The sequence below is a fragment of the Epargyreus clarus genome, unplaced genomic scaffold (genome assembly GCF_041222505.1).
Source record: "Epargyreus clarus isolate Ecla_fem2 unplaced genomic scaffold, WU_Ecla_fem_2.2 ptg000023l, whole genome shotgun sequence".
Classification (NCBI taxonomy): Eukaryota; Metazoa; Arthropoda; class Insecta; order Lepidoptera; family Hesperiidae; genus Epargyreus; species Epargyreus clarus.
In genome coordinates, this window is record NW_027332230.1 from 2,665,603 (window position 1) to 2,687,487 (window position 21,885).

At 34.4% G+C, this 21,885-nt stretch overlaps 1 protein-coding gene across 1 annotated transcript in view; it reads left to right on the forward strand.

Moving 5' to 3' along the window:
• The first annotated feature begins 959 nt into the window (after nucleotides 1-959).
• Nucleotides 960-21,885, forward strand: part of LOC140751876 (uncharacterized) — an 89,133-nt gene continuing 68,207 nt past the window's right edge. Inside the window, exon 1 of the mRNA XM_073085966.1 lies at nucleotides 960-1,162. Coding sequence (XP_072942067.1) covers nucleotides 1,084-1,162 — 79 coding nt within the window. The 5' untranslated portion in view covers nucleotides 960-1,083. The remainder of the gene's footprint in view (nucleotides 1,163-21,885) is intronic.

Below are 21,885 nucleotides of genomic sequence, written 5' to 3' on the forward strand. Positions count from 1 at the left end.
TTACAGCTGTTGTATTTTTTATTTCAAAATGTAATACTTAAAAAATAATAGGTAACTAAAAATACATGTAGTAAATTTCGCAAATCGTGATAAAGGTTTATCACCTTTCAATGTTACCTTTAATCTTTTGTAACTGCAAAATATTATTTTATCTTCATCTTCATTTTATATAAATGATTCTGTACTCAGATAGTTTGATGACATTGTGAAAACATTGAAAATAAATCTCAGTTCATTCTCGTTTCAAGTCTGTCGACACTGACATTAAAGTTTAATCAAAGCTATCCAACTTTTTGCCTCGTATAATTTTGATGAACACAATAATAATATTAAGTATTTTATGTACGGTAAAAGTAACATAATATATATTAATTTTATTGTTTTTCTATTTCTGAAATTGAAGACCATGCCATTCCAATGAAGATACGAATTTTCAGTTTTATGTGTGTTAGTATGTCATATTATTTTCTTTTAAACGCGGGCGAAGCCGCGGGCTAAAACTAGTAATAAATAAATTAGAGTTCTATGCGGCAATAGCATACGAGTGGTATTTTACTGTGAGACGCATGTAAACAAGCGTGGCAGGAAAAGCGCCCTAAAAATGAACAATCAAATCGAAATTGGCAAGTTGAACAATTTAAAATTAAAGCTAATTATGAAATAGTTAACGTGTCAAATATAGGGGGAACCAAATTAACTGGTTCTTCAAAATTCGTAATATATAAAAGCATTCAATTAGAATAATCGCTGCTACAAGAAACAAAATAAATCAGAACTAAACGATATATTCGACAGCAATAATGGAACAATCGGTCATTGGCGCGAAAATTGGTCAAATATGTGTTTACGGTAAAGGGAAGTAGCCGTATGGAGATACAAAACATTTGATCTGATATCCTCCCCCCACTAGCTTTAGCGAGCTTTAACCATCAGTTGTACGCATCGCTTCGTTGCGGGTGGTCGCGTCGACGGAGACTCGTAGTGCCGCGAACTTTATGTTACGTCACTCGATATAACCTTGAAAATTCTCTGAAATAAAGTGATTAGTGTTTTGTGGGATTGTGCTTATAAAGTTTAAGTGAAATGGCGCGGCGCAAGGGAGGCAGGCGTATGGGATTGAAGCGCTTGTGCATTTTGTTTTGGATTGTCACCTGTTTTAATGGTAAGTGGCGCTTTGGGTCAATTTTGGAACAACCCCTTCGGTTGCGGCGATACGGTTCGTTTGTCACGAACGTTGTACCGCTTCCAGTTTGTTATTCTCACGATATCCGTATCTAACGAATAGGAAACAGTGGCGGTTTAAACGAAGTGGAAAACCTGTTTACATTTCTTTAATATTATTGTTTTAAGGTAAATAAATTGCGTTGAGGAAATTCAGTTAGACATTTTTTAAATCTAAATGCATTTGATATGGGGTAAAATGTTTTAGCATTTTAAATTGTAATCAAACACTTATTGTTATCCTTGTTTTTCTTATTTATTACTAGAAGTAAGTTCCATTTCGACCATTAAACAATTAACTATAATTATTACTTTATAGGATGTGGTTATTTCCTATTTTGAAACAATATTGTGTCTGCTTGTAAATTGTGAATAAATACCACATTTTTTCACTGACTGACTGACTGATTTACATTAATTCACTGAAAAGGAAATAAAACAAATCCAACAACAATGAAATAAATATCTTAAAACAGAAATAAAATATTATAGAAATGCTTTGTTATATATGTAGATACTAGCTGACCCGGCAAACGTTGTGTTGCCATATAAATAAAAAAATGTTAAGGGTGAACAACCCTTATCATTTAGGGGTATGAAAAATAGATAGTAACCGATTCTCAGACCTACTGAATATGCATATAAAATTTTGTGCAAAACGGTAAAGCCGGTTCGGAGTACGGCAACAAACATTGTGACACGAGAATTTTATTATATATGTATGTATAACTAACTATGCAGTTAACTTACTATTTGCTGTAAATTTAGCAAACCTAACCTATCTAAATTTACTAAACTAGACTAAATCTTGGACACCACACTATCATTTGGCATAATTAGAACGAAGACTTGATTGATCTAAGGGTCAATTTTGTCTTAGAATTTCGTAGTTACACTTGAAAACCTTATAAATTGATACTGTCTCTACGACAGAGCTTAATATTTTACAGTAGTTGCTGCAAGTTATGAGATTAAATTTTAAAAAATACAGTTGTTATAATATTAAATAGTAGCAAACGAGCATGCAGATCACCTGGGTAAGTCACTGTCAGCAATGGACACGTGTTGCCAACTACATACGAAAAAAAATTCTACTTAAAGCAAACATCAGAAACGCAAAAACTGCTTCATGGTAGAAATAGATGTGACGATAGTACCTCCCCGGTCGATCCATACTCCTTCTACCATCATTCACGCCCTGCCAAATACTCTGCCCTGTCGAATCGTTCGACCTAGTAAACAACTAACAAGGTATAGGTTTAAACTATAAAACGTTTTCCAAGGTAGCCAAATTTAAAAGCTAGGTAGTCCACGAATATGGGATGGTTGATATCGTTTAACGGAAAATGTGATAAAATCATATTATAAATATAACTACACAACAACACAGAACAAAGAACAAAGAACGACAAATGATAACGGTCAATTTATTAAAAGATAATATGAAATATTTTTTGATTTCGTATTTGTTGACTGATAAGGTCTCGTTGGCTCATATTTTTCATCTCCTCTAAGGTCATCAAAATTTCAGCGGGTAGAAACAGTGAAAACAGTGAGTGAGTTCATTAAAAATACTGGTCAAGTGCTAGTTAGTAAACTTGCAGAAATTTGCCATTCAGCGGAGTGTCGAGTTGTAGGACCTAAGATATAACAGGGATCCTATAAGGTTTCCGTTTACTCACTTCGACGTACGAAACCCTAAAACGTTCTCAACGGTATGTGAAGTCTACCAACACCTAGCCAGTATGGTGGTCTAACTCCTCCCATACTGAAAGGAAACCCATGAGCTGTAATCACTAACGATAGAACGACAAAAGTAAATTTTCAGTTGATAAACCAATTTAATATTTATAAGATCCATTTATTGATTCACTCATAAAATGTTAATTCCCCTTTTGAGTTGGCCTATACAAATAATATACGAAGGCAAACTCGGAAATCGAAATTTTATTTTAGTTTTAGTAAATAAAAGCCTTCGACATCAATAATAGGCATTGATAGCTCTTTACCTCTATCTGAGGTCGTCCACAGTTGCATTGCCACCCCTTAAGAATAAATTGTAATGCTTTGTGTAATGTCTCTTACCACACCCTTCACACGAGAATCCAGCAGCGCTTAACTGTTAAATGCAAATATAGGAGTAACGATAGTGCATTCAAACCACAAAGGGTTCAACCTTTTTGGCATATGGAGCTTACAGCTAGTATGAAGTTAACCTTCATCATTCGACGGATTATAAGGTCCAACTAGACGCCTTATTTTACTTATTACATATACATGAAGTTAATCTACTTTTAAATCTAACGGCTAGTGTAGGACGTAAGCTAGTGTCAAGAATATCAAAAATAAGTATAATAATTGACAAGGCACGTGTAATTTATATGAAGTAAAAGTGTTTTATTTAGTCTCCCTGCTCACTGGATACTTGAACAACTTGTAGCTAAGCACGTTATTAATAGAATGGAGTTTAGTTCACCTGATGGTAAGTGGCTACTGACGCCCATGGACTACCTACTCCCGATAATATAACTTTACCTAAGGTTGACTACAGATCAATTGCTGATCTTGAGGAGTAAGTTGGAACACCTAGGATAAGTATGTCTCCCTTACCATACTCTTTAAATAGGAACACAGCAGCACTTAACACTGCTGTTATTACGTAGAAATAGATGTGGCGGCGGTGCCTTCGGAGTGAAACCACAAAGTGTTCTATCAATTGCTTTACAATATTGTGCACAAACCTGGTTAATTACGAGTTTGTGACTAAATATGTTAATAACTCAAAGCTGATAAGATTATCTTACACACATACCACAGATATAATCGGCTTATAACATCAAGATCAGGAACGCATATGTTATCTTCGCGAATTATACGTATACCTACGAATCCTACATCTATACGAGTTTTTACTTTATACATAGAGGATGTTATATCCAAAAGCAATAAATTTATATTTATGAAAAAAAAGCCTTTTTAAAATAAATTATTAGTGCAACATATTGTGAGATCCGCGACATTAGACTTTAAATGACGTCACTAATCTAATCATGCTCTGTCATCTAAACCATAGGCGTGCAAAATTTTATCTCAATCGGCTCGGGTTGATTCATTTAAAAAATATGTAGTTGGAAAATTTTACCCTCGCCTACTTATATACGAACTAACAAGTTTAATACAAATAAAAGCTTGTAATAAATAAGCAGTGATAGCCTAATGGTTAAGAAACTCGGCGTTTCTTTTGGTTCAAATCCCAGGCACGCACCTCTGATTTTTCAAAGTTATGTGCGTATTAGAAATTAATTATCACTTGCTTAAACTGTGAAGGAAAACATCGTGAGCAAACCTTTCACATCTGAGAGATTTATATAAAAAAAAATATCAAAGGTATATAAAGTCTACCAATACGTACTTGGCCAGCGCGGTGGACTATGGCCTAACCCTTCTCATTCTGAGAGGAGACCCGTGCCCAGCAGTGGGACAGTTATGGGTTGATGAGGATGATGATGATGAATAAATGTTTTTGAGATATATTGTCTGGTACAATTTTATACGTAAAATATTATAAAAACAAAACTTGACTGCTTAATATTAATTAATTGAAAAGTGTTATTAATTAATTGAATTAATTAAAATGTGGCAATGGCACTTCCCCGGTCGACCCCTACTGGTACTGCCTTTTTAGACCACCTATAGTAGTGGTCTATATAGTAGCGCTGCTGTGTTCTGGTTTGGACTTTGAGGGATTCGATAAAACACAGTTCATGAGGCATTCCAACATGTCCCTAGTGAGCTCAGGTCACCAATCGATTATAAATGTCAATAGGTGGCAATGACCACTTACTAGCAGTGACTGCGTGTCATATTACAATGTATAATCTATATCGTTTTACTTTATGCTAACGCTACTAAGGTACAAGTGCTTCCCAACTTATGAAGTCAGTTACTCGGAAAGGCCTCGTAAACCTGAGTGCATAATTGAGTACACTTCAAACTTTAAAGACAGTCGTTTAAGAGTGGGCTAGGAGGCCTTAGGACTTTGGAATTACGTCAAAATTTACTCTACGTATAAAAGTACTCAAATTTATATACACATATAAATTTAATTATCGTTTAAACTGAGGTTAATATAGCACAGGCTATCAATACTTTTGCAGTTTCTATCGCATCGTTAACCCTATTCTTATGTACATTCATAAATTCACCGAAATTAGAAATGTTCACCTAATATAAACCCATAATAACCATTTTTATATTCCAATTATTTTTATTTTCATGTTGATCATCTACATATCTTAACTTATCTTAACTAATTGAAAATACATATTTGTTACTGTCACAGCACAGGCCAGGCACAGGTATATTAAAATTGTACGAAACGACCATTACGGTTCAAAACATATGTTGTTTTAAAGTAGCGCTCACTGAGGGACGGTATAGGAATTCTAATAAACCTTTTAAAATGAGCAAACATTCATTTAAATTCAGGATAATGTCGTTACCGTTGTACCTAAACACAGCTTTAGAGGGGACAAAATCTTCGAATGAAATTCGAGTAAAATTTTAAATATGTAGTATTATTTCTCAAAATGGCCAAGAAGGATAATCTAGAATCTAGTTGTACCTACCTACACGTGTATCCCCGCTTATGCCCTGATTAGTCCAGAGTCATGCCGATATGGGGCTATCGCACGAATTCGTGTGAAGCAGCTTGCGTGCCTTCGTATACTTGAGTCTCAGATTTGGTGCGAGAAGGTGCGCCCATCTTGGCGCATAACAAGAATTGAAGGAGGAAAAGAGCTGAACTGTACCTACAGGACCAACCAGAGCGTCCCGGCGCATATTAGCGCCACCCTGAGTACTCGAAACAAATTGTCAGGACTTTTAACACTGGTTTGGACAACGAACAGTTTGAAAAAGAACAGACATATTTGTTTTTCTGAAACTTTATTTTTTATTTACTTGAGTTTACTAAGAAGTGGCACAGATCATTTTTCGCAAGACCAATGGACGAAGGGGAAGGAAGGTGTGTAATTCGTTGAGTTTTTTATAAATTAGTTGAAGTATGAGTATGATTGTTGATTGATATAATGTTAATTAATACAAGCTTGCCGCAACAGCTTAAAGATATCAGGACAAGAATACAAATGTAGACATCTATGCTTTGCTAGCGTGCGAAGCATGGTTGCGAGTAATACAATCTGACAGTATCTGATTTCCAGATATAAAATTTTGCATAGGAAATCCTTATAAAGTAGAAGAGTACGTCAAACTTTATCCTGCAAAAGGGATAGGGAATAATATCTCTAACCAATAAAAAATGTTTTGGTTTCAATTTCAATTAACTTTCCTTTCTCAAAAAATCTTTACTCCACGTGACTAGTTGTTGGCACGCAAGTTGTACTAAGCTGAGGTTTTGTATGAATAAATAAATTTTGCTCACCAAATCTCGAATCTGTATTGTTTATTCCGGGTTATAAACTCACGCACTCTTGCGCGATAGCTTGGCAACTTACATTGCAGAGTTTTGTAGTTATTTAAAAAAAACACTAGTAGAGCCCGCGGCTTTGCCCGTTTTAATAACAAACATGACATACATTTAACCAAAAATGTGTACCTTTATTGGAGTAACAGTGGCACCATCTGTCGAAAATGAATCGTATCAACTTAGAAACCTTCATGGGCTCATGCACAACAACTTTGCTAAAGATTGTCGCATAGATCAAATGACATAGTTTACGATTATATAAAGAACATACAGACAAAAATTCATTTTTTATATATAAACATCGAACAATATTACAACTTACGATTATAAAATTTAATATTTTCTTTCAAATGATAAGGAGTACAAATCTTAATGCTAGTAGTAAAAGACCTAGTGAGAAGACTCAAAATGGCTAAACCCTTTGAGTTAGTGACATGACACAGTGTAGTGTTAGTGAAATAGTGATAAGTGAACATTATAGAACACAAGAACAATGTGTCTACTCCTTTATTTGATAAGACAAAGAAGTGCAGTGTCAGAGGACGCTACCTTCATTATATGATTATTTAGCAGTTTAAGTTAGCGTAGAATTACTCATTACTCTGCAATTAGGCTAGATTGTAATTAATATAAAGTACCGTATTATTCACTTGGTACTTTATATATACAAAAAAAAAAGTACTTAGTAAAAGACAATGCCATGTCATAAGGCTTAAATATTTATGAAAACATAAGCCTTTGCTTTGTTCAGTTGAAATCATTACAAAAGCATGCCTATGACCTTGTATGAATAAGCAATGTAATTAAGTAAGGTTTGATATGCCAAGCGATTCCCAAATTGTTACTACCGATACTTATACTACTATTATAGACTGTCAAGCTTTCCTATCAAAATTTTTAAGTTTTAATGTTCCAAAAAAGCGTACAAGGCACGCGGGAAGAAATTTATTCGATGTCGCTCAGACCAGAAGTAATTATGCACAAAATTCACTCGTCATTAGATAACAAAAAAGTTATAATAAAAGATTTTACACAATAGACATTTTCCATACAAGTAAAAATAGTTTTAAAAAAGAGGTACATAAAGTCCTTAATAATCTCCATATTAGTGACTAAGTAAACGTACAATTGAAATATACATATTATTAGTATATAAATTATAATTAACATCTTTAGTATATAAATTATTATTCATATGTGTGTGTTTATCTTTGAAATTAATTAATTATAATTATAGTATTTATACCTGTATTTATATATATTAATACCTATTTATAAAACCCTTATTCGTGCTGTTATGATTTAAAAAAATGTAAATCCGTAATTGGCTGTAAGAAATACTATATAAGAAATGTATTTGTATGATTTTAAGAGCTGTGAATTATGTAATAATTAAATAAATAAATATTACAAACTGTACACTCACGCATTGCTGCGCCTTTAAATTCACTTACATTATTCCACTATTTAGTATTTATCCTTTATCGCCCGTTATTGATGATGAATCTATCCTAACAAATTCCGAAATCCGACATTGTCTAGTTTTAAGTAAGTCAAATGCCATCGTAAAAATTCTAAATACAGTAGTCACTAATTCTAAATCGATCAAAAAATGTTCATCTTTTCATCGAGAGAGTACTGAATAATCGAAATGCAATAATAGGCAAAACGTCACTCCAGATGGCCTGAATGCATCGAGCCTCAAAACATGTTCACACAGTTTGGATGGGAATCCTAACAAAAGCTTGCTTATTTCCTGGTCTGTTCGTAACAAAGCTGAGCTTTCGTACGAATAAATAACCTTTCACAGGCCCACTGAATTTCGAATCAGTATTGTTTATTCCGGCTTATAAACTCACACACTCATGTGCACAGCTCATAAATTCACATTATTCGACTATTCTTTATATGATGGAACTGATTTGTAACCTTATTTGTACGGATAGTTGCAGTTTTATTGAAATAATGCGAAATGGGAATCTAAATACATATAATAACGGGTTCATCTCTTCAAAAAACAATAATACTTTTCGAAACATGCCCCAGATTTCATATGTTACATATTATTTTTATTCGATTCCATAACAAAATTATATTTCTGTGGTCGAACCGTAACAAATCTGTGAAAGATATCTTACGAATAAATTGCATTGCACATATAGCACATAAAGCTTATCGATTTATGAAACACTATAGTTTATTGAGGCCCTATTAATCCAATATTCCAATACTCGAACCAAAGCATAAATGTGATTCGAGTGGAGTGCTAAAATATACATTTTCTATGAAATTATGCGAAACGGAATCTAAATGCTAGTCATAGGCACAATATCACTCTAAGAGCACCCAAATGCTTGTCAAAACATTATCCTCTAACGTTCTAATTGAAAACATAACAAAGCGTGCTTATTTCCTTTAGGTCTATTCTGACTGAGTAGGCGGTCTGTCAACGAAGTTTCGGATTCGTCTAAAGAGTATTCGCTATTTCTCAGTTGTGTGTGATACTTGATGCCCTTTACAGAGGAGGGAATGACTTTGTTTCCCGTGGTGTCCTTTCGAGCATGAAAGGGAAAGAATTTGCTGCCAAACTTCCAATATTCTTCATTATTTGTTAAGCCGAAATAAACATCAATAGGTCCAAATAAAATCTGAAGAAAAAGCAGGGATTTCGTAATAACAAAATAGATCTCGTAGTGAAAACCTGAGCTTTCAACCTCACGATTAAATAATCTGGAATCAGTATTGTTTATTCCATCTTATAAGCTCACGCACTCTTGCGCGATAGTCCGTGAACTAATATTATGGCACGACTTCGTTCACGCCATCGTTTTTTAGTAGTTGGGAAAATATTACCCTCGTTACCCATGGGCGAGAAATTTTGCAACTATAACCTTAAAAGTGAGTAAACATAAATAAGACTAAGGAGGGGGGTTGCACCTTTGGACTCAACAGCGTGAAAATAATTAGTATGTATTAGCTTACGCTTCTACTACTATAAACGCGAATCAACTCTACAACATACGCGATACATACAAACCGTTACAGGTTACAGTAGTGAAAACCGGGCGTTAAAATAGGTTTTCTAAAATATCGGGGCACTTTATCTAAACAAGTGATTTATACAGCGCCCTATCGTTCACACACCGGCCCTCCTTCCGGGCCCAAACAAACATATCGGGTTTGGTTAATCGGCGGAACGTTATGGCAAGATGCGTCACCGGATTTCATCAACTTCAGTTGAAGGATCCTCATTTACGGCCCTTGTGTTGGGACGCTTTGTTCAATTTGTATTTGGAATTGGGAGATGTTTTGCTGAGTTTTAATCACTTTGAAGCTTGTTGGATTTATCATTAACTAGTCTGTGTTATCTTAAAACTTAACTGGTTAGACCCATAGTTCATCAAGGTTGGCCTGGTTACACCAACGCTGACCAAGTGCGGGGTAGATCAATTTTAAAATGCTATAGGGTTTTTAACTCGTATTTAGATGATGAAGTTTTACAAATCCTTTTCCAATTTCATAATATATACGGATTGCGGTGCAAAAGTGCGTGCTTACATACTCACCATTTCAAACGGAGCTGTAAGACAGTGTTACTGCAACAATAATTATTAATAATGTTACAACAATAATTAATAATGTTTCAAAATATTGCATTATGTGTGTCCTTAATAAATTCTTATTAGAGTTTCCTATACGTATGTTATATAATAGTGACATGAAAACTAATGGAGTGGCAAGGGAAAATATTGGTGAAGATAGAGGATCTGTGTGTTGATCTGTGTTGAAGGTTTTTAACTACCGCGAAGACAGATTGCTGAAGTAGTGATAAGAAGTTAAATGGTTTTTTGGTTCACTGTGCCATATTGTATTGATTTTTCCAGTACGAATTTATTAGTAATTTCTCACTATTTTGTGTTATGAATTTAATGACTTTATTATTGGTTTCTTCACTTAAGTCATAGATTTTGTAAAAGTTCATATTTCGTTGGAATGTTGCATCTATTTTTTGGCTTCTTTCAGTCCTATCTGTGATCAAAAACATTTCAAAATCAGTATCATTACAAGCTTTTATTTAGTTTCACCTGTCCCGGTGTTTGTAATGAAATCTTGCAAGCTCAATTTCACCCACTTCCCAGTGTCCGATTGAATCGAAATTTGGCATGTATCTCTATTACGCGAGACAAAGCAATCATATAAAATTAGTTTTGTTGTTAATCAATTATGGCCGCCGTAACAAAATGGCGGCGTACATATTTCAAGACAACCCATCCAATATGAACATCAAATGACCCTTTCATTTGACCCTTAACATGTAGAATACAACACATTAAAAAAAAAACTCAAATCCAAGATGGCCGCCAGTAAGAAATGGCGAATCAGGTATTTATAAAAAAAATGTGTCTGATATAAAAACGCAAATATTTAATACATCGGGTTTAAATTATTTTTACTTTTTAGTTCATTTTTATTAACAAGTAATAAAATGTATTTTTTTAAGTTTTATTTTCTTTTGATTTAAACTAACCGATACGGTCGCACTCATGTATTTTTTTAAATCTAAAGTTTTAAAAGTAATCACTATTCACTCCCAAAATATGACCATATTTAAAGTTGTTTTCTAGCTAAGTATAAGTGACAGCCCTAGCTTCTATGTGGGTCGGTGGACACGTCAACATTATGTTGTGTCGTGTGGTTTATGTTTCTGTAATTAATCCTTGTCGTACGGCTTCTAGTTCTGACAATTTCTCTTGTTGATATCAGATAATAAGGATACGGCTAATCTCAGAGGAAGACCATAATAAACCATTGATACTGAACTCATCAATTAAAGTAAGGTACACTACACTACCTTCAAGATTTTTTTCTGATCCCTTAGGTAGATTTTAGGTGTACTCACGACGTTTTCCATCAACGTTAAAACAAGTTATAATTAATTTGTAATTAGAAGGTGTAGGTAAGGGTAAAATCGAAAAAGGAATCGGGATGTCGGGAGTTCGTTCGCAAACTAAGCACTACTTAGACTTCATTTAAATTATGTGTTACAGTAAAATCATCTTGCAATCTTTAATAAAGTGGCAAAAGTAGATGCCGTAATAATAAAGAAGATATAAAAGTATCGTTAATTTGGATAAAACGCGGTAGTTTCGTTCAGTATTTTTGTCTCAGTACCTAACAAATATGGTATTATTATATAGATATAGGTTTAAATTCGTTATTACACAAAGACATATATAATGTAAGTGTAATAAAACAAGTGAGATCATCGTCGAGTAGAAAAGTTACCCTCGTGATTAAAAACACAGAGTTAAAAGTTAAAAATATACTATATATAAAATAAAAACTGTGTTACTTTGTTTCTAAATTTAATTATCAGCTTCTTTCCCTTTTACTTACTTATTCTTCTCCTACTATATGCTATCCCTTAATTTAGACTTGATTTTACATATTAGTTGTTAAAATTTTAATTACCTACCTTTTATTCTAATTCATACTCTTTTTAACTCCTCACCCTAAGGTTGTCTGGAAGAAATCGCTGTTTTAGCGATAAGACCGCCTTTTGTGCCGTCCTTAATTGTATGTTTTTTTTTATTTTATGTTCTACATCTGGGTACAATAGAGAATATTATTATTATTAAGAATTTAAATCTTGATTTATAAATATGGAAGTACATACTTATAGTGTTTACAATTTTTATCGTATTTCCTTTTTGTCGCTTACTCGTTCTCAGTACATCAACAGCCTTAGGACGACACGGCTTCCACCGTCTTCATCTTTGATCACGCAAGAGTTAATTAATTTCACCGTGCTTTAGTATACATATCTACAAATACAAAGTTGATTCAGTCTTGATTTCCTATTGATCTATGAACTAAATGTACGTAAATTTCGCAGCCAATTACATAAGTAAAGCGCTTAGTGATAACCACCTAATCGCTCTTAGCCTTCGCTTAGATGGTCGTTAAGTCCAAGCTTAAAGTTCGAATCTACTCAATTATGCACTCAAGCCGTAGCGAGGCGCTCATATGTAGTTCAGGGCTAACTTGAAAAGTCGAGGATCCCGTACTTCACATAAGTGTCTGTATTACTGTACTAAAGGAATGTTCTTTCAAAATTTCTATTAAGTAAATAAATAGATTTGACTTCGTATCGGATTCAAGAGTAGTTCAGAGAAAATGTGGCGTTAACTTCTATGATATGTGGTTCTTCAATAAAGGTGCAAAAAGAGCTCTTCATCAAAAGCGACCATGCATAATCAAATTCCCTCGGGTTGGCAATGTCTATAGGTGATGGTGACTACTTTACATCAGGTAGCCCATCTATTTTATCACTAGGTTCACCTGTAAAAATGTAATCAGAGGCCCCGATAGGCCTCTGATTACTACTGGGGAGCTATTGAAACCTTTATACGTACTTGAAAAACATTGTAAACCTTCGGCAATTTTAGTGGTACTTTGGTAGGCAATATAAGTTTTCGTAAAGAGACGTGTTTTCACTCAATTGGGGAATCATTGCTGCTATGAGGCTACTAAATATCACAATTACAAAGGAATTTAATGAAAAACAATAAAATCAAGAAATAAATAGGAAATAAAAGACCGAAAATAAATGTAATATTTCTACTTCAGGGCGTATAACAACTATAATTAAAAGCAAACAATAAACGAAACAAAAAAGCTAGTATTTATAAAAAACGATAACAAAAAATACTACATGTTTTCCCACCTGTACGGAAAAATACATGAAATGATAGCGTATGTATCCTTAACTCTTGGTACAGGACAGGTACAGGACAGGTACTTGGTACATCAATAGAAAAACAGGCGAACACTGTTTGTTGAGGATACAAAAACATTCTGTGGTTCCAATCATTTCCCCACGGGCAAGCAAAACACGTTTTATGAGGCTTTTGGTTTTGTTTAGCGTCGAATTATTAATAAGCTGTCGAAATTGAACCGTAGATCGTTGTTTTTGTTAGGTTTGGCTCACAATTTGTGTACCTGGACCAATGTACGTTAAAATTCATGAAGCAAAGATTTTATTTTGATTTTTGAATGAATCAGTTATTCTTTTATGTGCAACGAATAGGCGGTGAATAGTAAACGAGTGTGTTTTATTTTGTAAAAATACTGTCACAGTGATGTTACAATTACAGGATTTTGTTATATATCCAACATTGTAAAATTTTACGTTATTGTTTCGTATCTGTTATTGTACGGTCAACAGCAAAAGTAGATGATCAAAATCGGACATTCAATACTAATGACCGTAATTTGCGTCAAAATAGTGTGGCGGTAAAGTGTTTCTAAAGCACGAGATTGTCAAGTGTACCAAATATTAACTAATAGTATCTACTGCCGCCCAATATCGATGATCATTCAAATACCCAAAATCTCTAAACTTATTTAGTGTCAGAACTAAGAAATGAAAAATTGTTTCCTTAGATCCTAGATATGTTGCTTTTGAAAATTAAGTTGAAACGTTTTAAATAATGAAGTGAGTAAGAACTTTAAAGGTAGGTAGAATTTTAGGCTACCTAAGATCGGATAATTTCTAGACAGAAATTTGTAGGCAAATATTTGTATTATATATAAATTATTTAATAACAAGGGGATTTAATTAGAATGTCACAAAATAATGTATGACACATTAATTACTCGACGTTTTACACATTTTCCTTTTTGTTACATTTTTAACCGAAGACAAAGGGATTGTAATAAAATATCAAAATTTTTGTTATAATTTGTTTTATCGTTCATGGTTAATTTTTATAATGTCCTCATTATTTTTATTTTAACTCATTATTTTCGTTTTATTATACGCTCATTAACTTAAGGTTATATGATTTCAAATGTAAATGTAAAATATCCTTATCGTCGTTAACTTCTTTATCGTGTTCCACTGCTGGGCACGGTTCTCCTTTCAGAATAAGACAGGCCAAGTACGGACAATTGAGACTACACACACCTTTGAGAACTTTAAGATACATTAGGTATGTAGGTTTCCTCACGATGTATTCTTTCACCGTTATTGCAAGTGATAATTATTTTATAATATTTACCATATACTTAGGTATATTTCGTAGCTTTGATCAAGGCACAACCTACTTAGCCAAAATCCATAAAATCAGCCACACAGCCTATCAAAACCGCGTTAGGCGAGATATTGATTCCAATTTACATTTTGAAGAGCTCTATAAATTTGGCATTAACGATGGAGGCACGAGGGCATGAGGGCCGATCCGCAGCATTAATAAAATGCCCGCGAGCTAAAAGCCACTTCGGTCAAGTACCCACTTTTCATACTTAAACCTCTTATATGTAGGAAGCACGGCTAATATTCCCCAATACCATATTGTGCGTGGCTCTCCTGCATTTTCCTTTTCAGCGTTTTACGTAATCACTTCTCGAAAATTAGGAAATGAGCCATGAAATTTGAGGAATATGAATATGAGGAATATGAATATGAAATTACACTATGACGTACATATTACAAATAATGTTTCATTTCATTTACATCATTTTCTATAATCTGCAAAGGCATTTAAAAGCTTTTATTTACTTTACCTTGTTATTTCATATGTCGTTGTGTAACCCTGAGGATTAAGGACGTTTAATGCTGTTGTTAAAAGGCAGAAATATGGACAGTGGTGGCACCACGTCTGGTTAACACAAGCAAGAGTTTAATATAAATACCTCATGAATTAAAGTATACAGAGTTACATTTTACGTTCCAGAGGGGTCGAAGTGGTTTCGCCGAAAACCACAAGAAATAATATACAGTCGTCTGCGACTCGCAGATAACTTGTTATCACCAGTTTTAGAGTTTATGGCGCTCAAGTTTCGCTAACTTAGTTTCGTATTCCGTTTACGTAAGTTAGAATACACGAGGTCGAGGTCTGCAAAATTATGAGTAAGTATGGCGTCATTACCAAGTAGCACTTCAGCGATAAAAAGGAATCTTCCGATATACCAAGTTGATGCTCTGGGTTCAAACTTATTTTCTTAAGTATATTTTTAACATGATAGACATGTAGTTTTGGGTCCAGAATGTAGCTATATTCTGGTCTTGGCATCTTATCTCTAACGTAAGAGGTGACTAGAGAGGATTTCAGAGTTGCGGATGAGAAGAGGATGAGAAGCCCAGACATCGACCCCGGGAAGGTCGGTATGTGTAGCTCCATATCGTCGTAAACATCTAAAGGTGGAGGTAGTGGCCATACTCATAAGGACAGAGCCGCTCGGAGAACTCCGGTCGGATTCCATTGGAGATCCTGGATCTCTGTGATATCTTCGTTGTGCTGGAGGAAGCCGTCAGGGTGATTTTAGTGGATAAAATCCCACACGCCCATAATAACACGTGACGCTTCTACAGCAAGGTACCCTTGTGAAGGTAACCCCCGTCATCAATAAAAACAGAAGTGTATTTTCGACGACTTACGTGCCGCAATGCTGGTTTTGACGGTTTGCCAGCGGATTCAGGTCTGCTATGATGTTTCCATTTGCTGTTTAGGTGTTTACTACATTGTGTTATCGTGGCGAATTCGATGAAACCCTATAGGATTATTAGAGTAGAAATCGTTGTTTATTATTATTATTTAATGACATTGAACCAATTATAATACTGATTTAGCTATTGCCGTGTATGGACATTTCAAATCAACTCCAGATAAGATTAGAGGCTGGCCTGATGCGTTGCTACCTCTGAAGGCTAAGTTGGAACGCCTGTGATAAGTATATGGGTTACCTTTACCTTCCATTGTAATAAAACCTTTACCTTCAATTGTAAATAAACTTTCGCATTTACCTACCTAATTAAGTTATAAAACCTACCAACCATTACAAATTTACATGACGTAAACCCCAATTCACAGAAACAATTATTGCTTGATAAACCTTATTATGTATATATGTATATGCCTTAATTATATAGATATAGTCAGTCATAGTATTTAGTCAACCGAAATCGATGCTAAGCATATTCCAGTTGCAACTCAGTATCACTGAGATAATCCCTTGGATCGATTAGTGATACGTATTTCAATATATATGCTAAGGAGTTATGCAAACTGTCCTACTCAATCACATCTTAATCAAATGACCTCGTTACACTCCATCAAGTTCAGTACATCTGCAATTGATGCATAGTGCAGAGACGCTGAATCGTACACAATAGATGATTATGGTAATTACTATTGAATTGACTTGATATGATAACTGATTACCAAAATGTACATGTGTAATTTGAAGGTGGTAGAACTTTTTGTGCTTCGACTACTATGAAATAGGTATGTGTTGTAACAAAATCTTGTGTAACGAAGGTTGCCAATCATAACTCGTTAGTAAAGTTCAATTATTTATCTAATTTGATTTTATATTTTGCAATGTAGATAGATTACTTCCCGTTCCCACATCGAAGAAGGTGTATTACAGTACAATATAATACTAATAGGGAGTATACCACTTTATAACTGTCTATTTATTTTTACACTCTTATATATTATAATATTAAACACAATCATATCTTACGGTTTTTGTCTAAGAATTCCATATTTGAAAACAAAAAATGAACACATAAATAAGTCGCTCTATTTGACGATCACAAAAGCTTTAGTTTTCTGTTCTCTTTCATTTCGTTTGAAAGAGTTATCTTTGATCGTAAACAAGTACAGGACTGCACGCATCCTGAACCGTTCAATAGAATGCAGAATGCACAAAGTGAAAGGGCATTCTTGAAACAAAGACTCGAAAATACGAGTAGCAGATACTGAACGTAAAACCGATGTCTGCCCAAAGTCCGGAACACAGTTGCGGCCATCGAGGCGTTAACTCCGGGGCAGCACCGGACATGTCCATTTGCAGCGACATTAAAACGGGGCTGCGTTATCTTTACCGCTTTTTCGGGTGAGGAAAGACGTGGATGCTTTCGAATTTCTACAGCCCAGTGTTGTTATCATCTTGGGTTAGACTTTTCGGGTTAGGCGGGTTTTAGGTAAATAAAAAATATATAAGTGTCATAAATTTAGGGCTTAGTTTGTACAATGTTGGTCGGAGACGATTAAGACATACATCAATCCTACCAGGGACACAGTTAAGTGAAAAATTTGGATTCCTGCTTTATCTGTGTCTTTGTGTGTTGGTGTCATTTCGTGGGAGCGATTTCTTTTTGATCGTAAACAAGCACAGGACTGCACTCATTCAGAAACGTTCAATGGAATCCATGATGCACAAAGTGAAAGGGCATTCTTGAAACAAAGACCCGAAAATACCAGTGACAGATAGTGAACGTAAAACCGTTGTCCGTCCAAAGTCCGGAACACAGTTGCGGCCATCGAGGCGTTAACTCCGGGGCAGCACCGGACATGTCCATTTGCAGCGACATTAAAACGGGGCTGCGTTATCTTTACCGCTTTTTCGGGTGAGGAAAACACGTGGGTGCTTTCGAATTTCTATATCCAAGTTAGATATAAAGCAGCTTTATATCATATTTCCTTTATGTAGTATATCTAAGTTAAATATAAATCAGCGATATAGTTATATATAAATCAGCTTGGGCTAGACTTTTCAGGTACGGTGGTTTTTGGTAAAAGAAAAATATATTAATGTCAAAAAATTAAGGATTAGATAGCACAGTATTATTTTATCTAAATTCTCGTGTGTCTGTGTATTAGCTTTACTGCGTATTTACTATCTAATCATAATATTTAAAACAAACGTATACAATGATTTTATAAAGAAGTGATTGTTATATTTTATAATGTTTCTTTGTCAACTAAGTCCCAAAGTCCTTTGTTAAGTCAGCGTCCTTTATCCTAGCGTTCATAAGTCATCTGTTCTAACTCCTACGTAAGGGTATTTGTAGGGTATGTATCTTTTGAAGTAGAGTAGGACTCGTATTATAGGCACATACATTCACTTAGCACACATCTACACGTATATTTAGAGAAAATTTATAGGTTTCGTATAATTATGTCTTTCGTTATGTTCTGTTTTTAAGCTTTTTGTTTTCGGTAATAATTAAACTTGAAACACAGATGTTTCACTCTCAAACTTTTATAAGTATAGCAGATAAAAGTGATGAAATAATAATATACAATTTTAGGGATCTTCACCCAAGTTTGCCAAAGGAACCCTATTACTAAGCCTCCGACGTCCGTCCATCTCAGGGCTGTATCTCTTGAACCGTAAAATGTGGACGCTTGAATCTGTTACCAAGTGTGTATTAGGAATATTCCTATTACGATAAATACTAAGAATAATGAGGTCAAATTATTGGGTGTTCCTATACCAGAGAGCGTTTTGTCAGCGTTTTATTCGGGTTATAATTTCAATAATAATATGAAGACAGTCGAATTTTACACAAAATGTGCAATTAAAGTGCCATATTAAGTTACTAAAGTAAAATAAAATCTTAAATGAAAAGTGCTCCCCATACGAGAAATATGGTTTAATCGGGTTTACTCGATCGTAAAAATAGAAATACAAAAGTCTAATTGCGGTTAAAACCTGTGTTTAGAAAATGATTACGTCTTTAGCTCGCAAAACATTCAACGGATGTCATTATTTACATCATCACGTTTATAAGCAGGCCTGCTTTATCTGCCCTGTCGTTTTTTTTTATTTTATGTCGGAAATAATACTCATTAAAATTATAAACAACAAAGCTGCCCTTTTTATTAATGACGGGAAACCTTCAAATAGTACATGGTGGCCAAAATTTTACGTACGCTGCGTAGAGGATTATGCGATCTCCAAAGGAATGCACCCGGAGTCCTTTTTACGCGTTACCCCGTCGGGCTCCACCCAGGTGAGTATGCTGCTCCCCACACCGTCCCTTTTAGTTGTGTACGAGTTGTACGACACTATGCGACCATACCGACGGTCCCTACGTATAAAGCGACATGTCTAAAACGCAGGTTTACAGGAAAGCGTAATTAATGTTCAAACCACTCTAGAAATAATTCTCTATACAATTCTAATATTTTTTTTTACAATGTTGTTATAGCTTTCGAAAGTTTGTACTAGTATTATTAAATATTGTTTTTTTTTATATTTACCAGAAAAACTGATAGATGACTGTTTCTATGTGAAAAGGCAAATAAAAGCATGCGAGACAAATCTGAAATACAACTTTATACGTAGGAACCATGAAAATGGTATTGATATCTTACTCAGATTTTACATTGTTGTCTTACTTTTGTAGGTTAGAAAAGCAATATTTTTTTTTGGGTTCTTACTTATTATTTTAAGCGGAAAATATGCTTTTAGGCGCGATGTTACGAGTATGTTACTCATGACCGCGTTCAAGCCGAATGGCGCGCTTTTCAAGACATCGTACAAAACGATAAATATAGATATCCGCATTTACGACACTTATTTGCTGTACTCGTTATACTTGTTCTCTTATACTAATGGTATATCTAGTAAAATACATCATACTTAAAGAAAAATATTATATAGGCATAAGCGTATGGACAATCTAAAGCCTTAAAAAAATGCATTATTTGACATGTCGCTTTATACGTAGGGACCGTCGATACATACGGCGGTCCTTCCCAGGGTAGCTGGCCAGTCGGTTCGAGCTTTAACTCTTTCCGCCCGCATCTCCGTAAGTCGCCTCTTACGTGAGGCAGGAGATACCCTAGACCTGGTCTACTTTTTCTTCTTTCTTTCTTCTGTTTTTGGTATTACAGGGACAACAACGACGCATTCTACTTTTTGAAACTCGGCCTCTTAGTCAGGAGAAATTCTTCAAAGTAATATGCGTAGTAGAAAATAATTATCACGTGAAGCATTTTGAAAGAAACATGATAAAGAAACAAGCCTGAGAATTCTTTAAATATGTTTTTTAAGTTATATGAAGTCTTTCAAATGCGCACATGGCCAGTGCGGTGGACTATGAACTAAACTTCTCCCGTTCTGAGACCCGTACCTAGCAGTGGTACATTAATGGGTTTACATAAATGCGAAATGTGTTTGTTGGTTTGTCCCAGTTTCATGTTGTGACGGTGCAACGTATGGACGTCATTTTCTGCATAAACAAAGTTTATGGACCGGAGTGTAACATGGGCTATTTTTTATCCAGGAAAATTTACGGTTTATGTGGGATCCAAAGTTAGTCCAGTGGTTAAATTTAAGTAATATTCTCTAACATATGATGTATTAATAAATATTACGTTAGCAAATTAACTTACTTTTAAATGTTATATGTAAACTAAAAGTCACTTAGAGTTGATTTGAGTTGAAGTTGAAAGCTCAAGTATTTTCTCGCGTCAAAATAAGTGTGGCAGTGGTGAAGTAACTAATGAAGCATTAACGATGTAATTAATAAGAAATCTATTGAATTGTACTGACAAATGAAATATGGGTATGCGACCAAGTTTTATGAGAATACTAAGAAAGGAGCTAGACGCAGCGACGGAAGTAAATTCCATTCTTTAGCGGTTTTAAGAAAAGGATTTACGTCAGCCAGCATCGTAGCGGACCACTTCCTTCTCGGTATGTGCAGATTAAATTTACGTCCACCACTACGACATTTTAAATTTGCACGAGTCATTATGTTGAAATTGAAATTTTGTAATTGAGTACATTAAATGAAATGAAGAAATGAAGTTGAAGTAAAGGGTGACAATATACCACATTCTTACATTCTACTACTATTATTTTAAACATTAATTGTTCACGTTATCAATATTAAACAACACTTAATAAATGATACATGCACAAATATATTAACTAAGTAGTTATATTAAAAAAATGTAACAAAAAAATACAACCGACTTCTATGTCACTACAAAGTAAAAAATAATTGGAATAAATGTTGGTTTAGTACATATTTCTCAAATCGGCGCTCATATTAGACACGCTGTTTACATCATATTTTTTATTATGTAACGGGTACTCACGATATGCGTTTTTTATTGCGTGAGTATCGTAAAAGACATTAAGTTAGAAAAAAGTGATTGTATGGTTAGTTTTGATGTTGAATCTTTGTTTACAAACGTTCCAATTACTGAATGTCTACGGGTAGTTACTGATGTTCTTCGTAATAATAATATGCACACAGATTACGTCAAATTATTAGAACACTGTCTCCGGTCTGGTTACTTTCTGTATAACGGTAAATATTTTCTTCAAATAAATGGTGTAGCCATGGGTAGTCCAGTCGCTCCAGT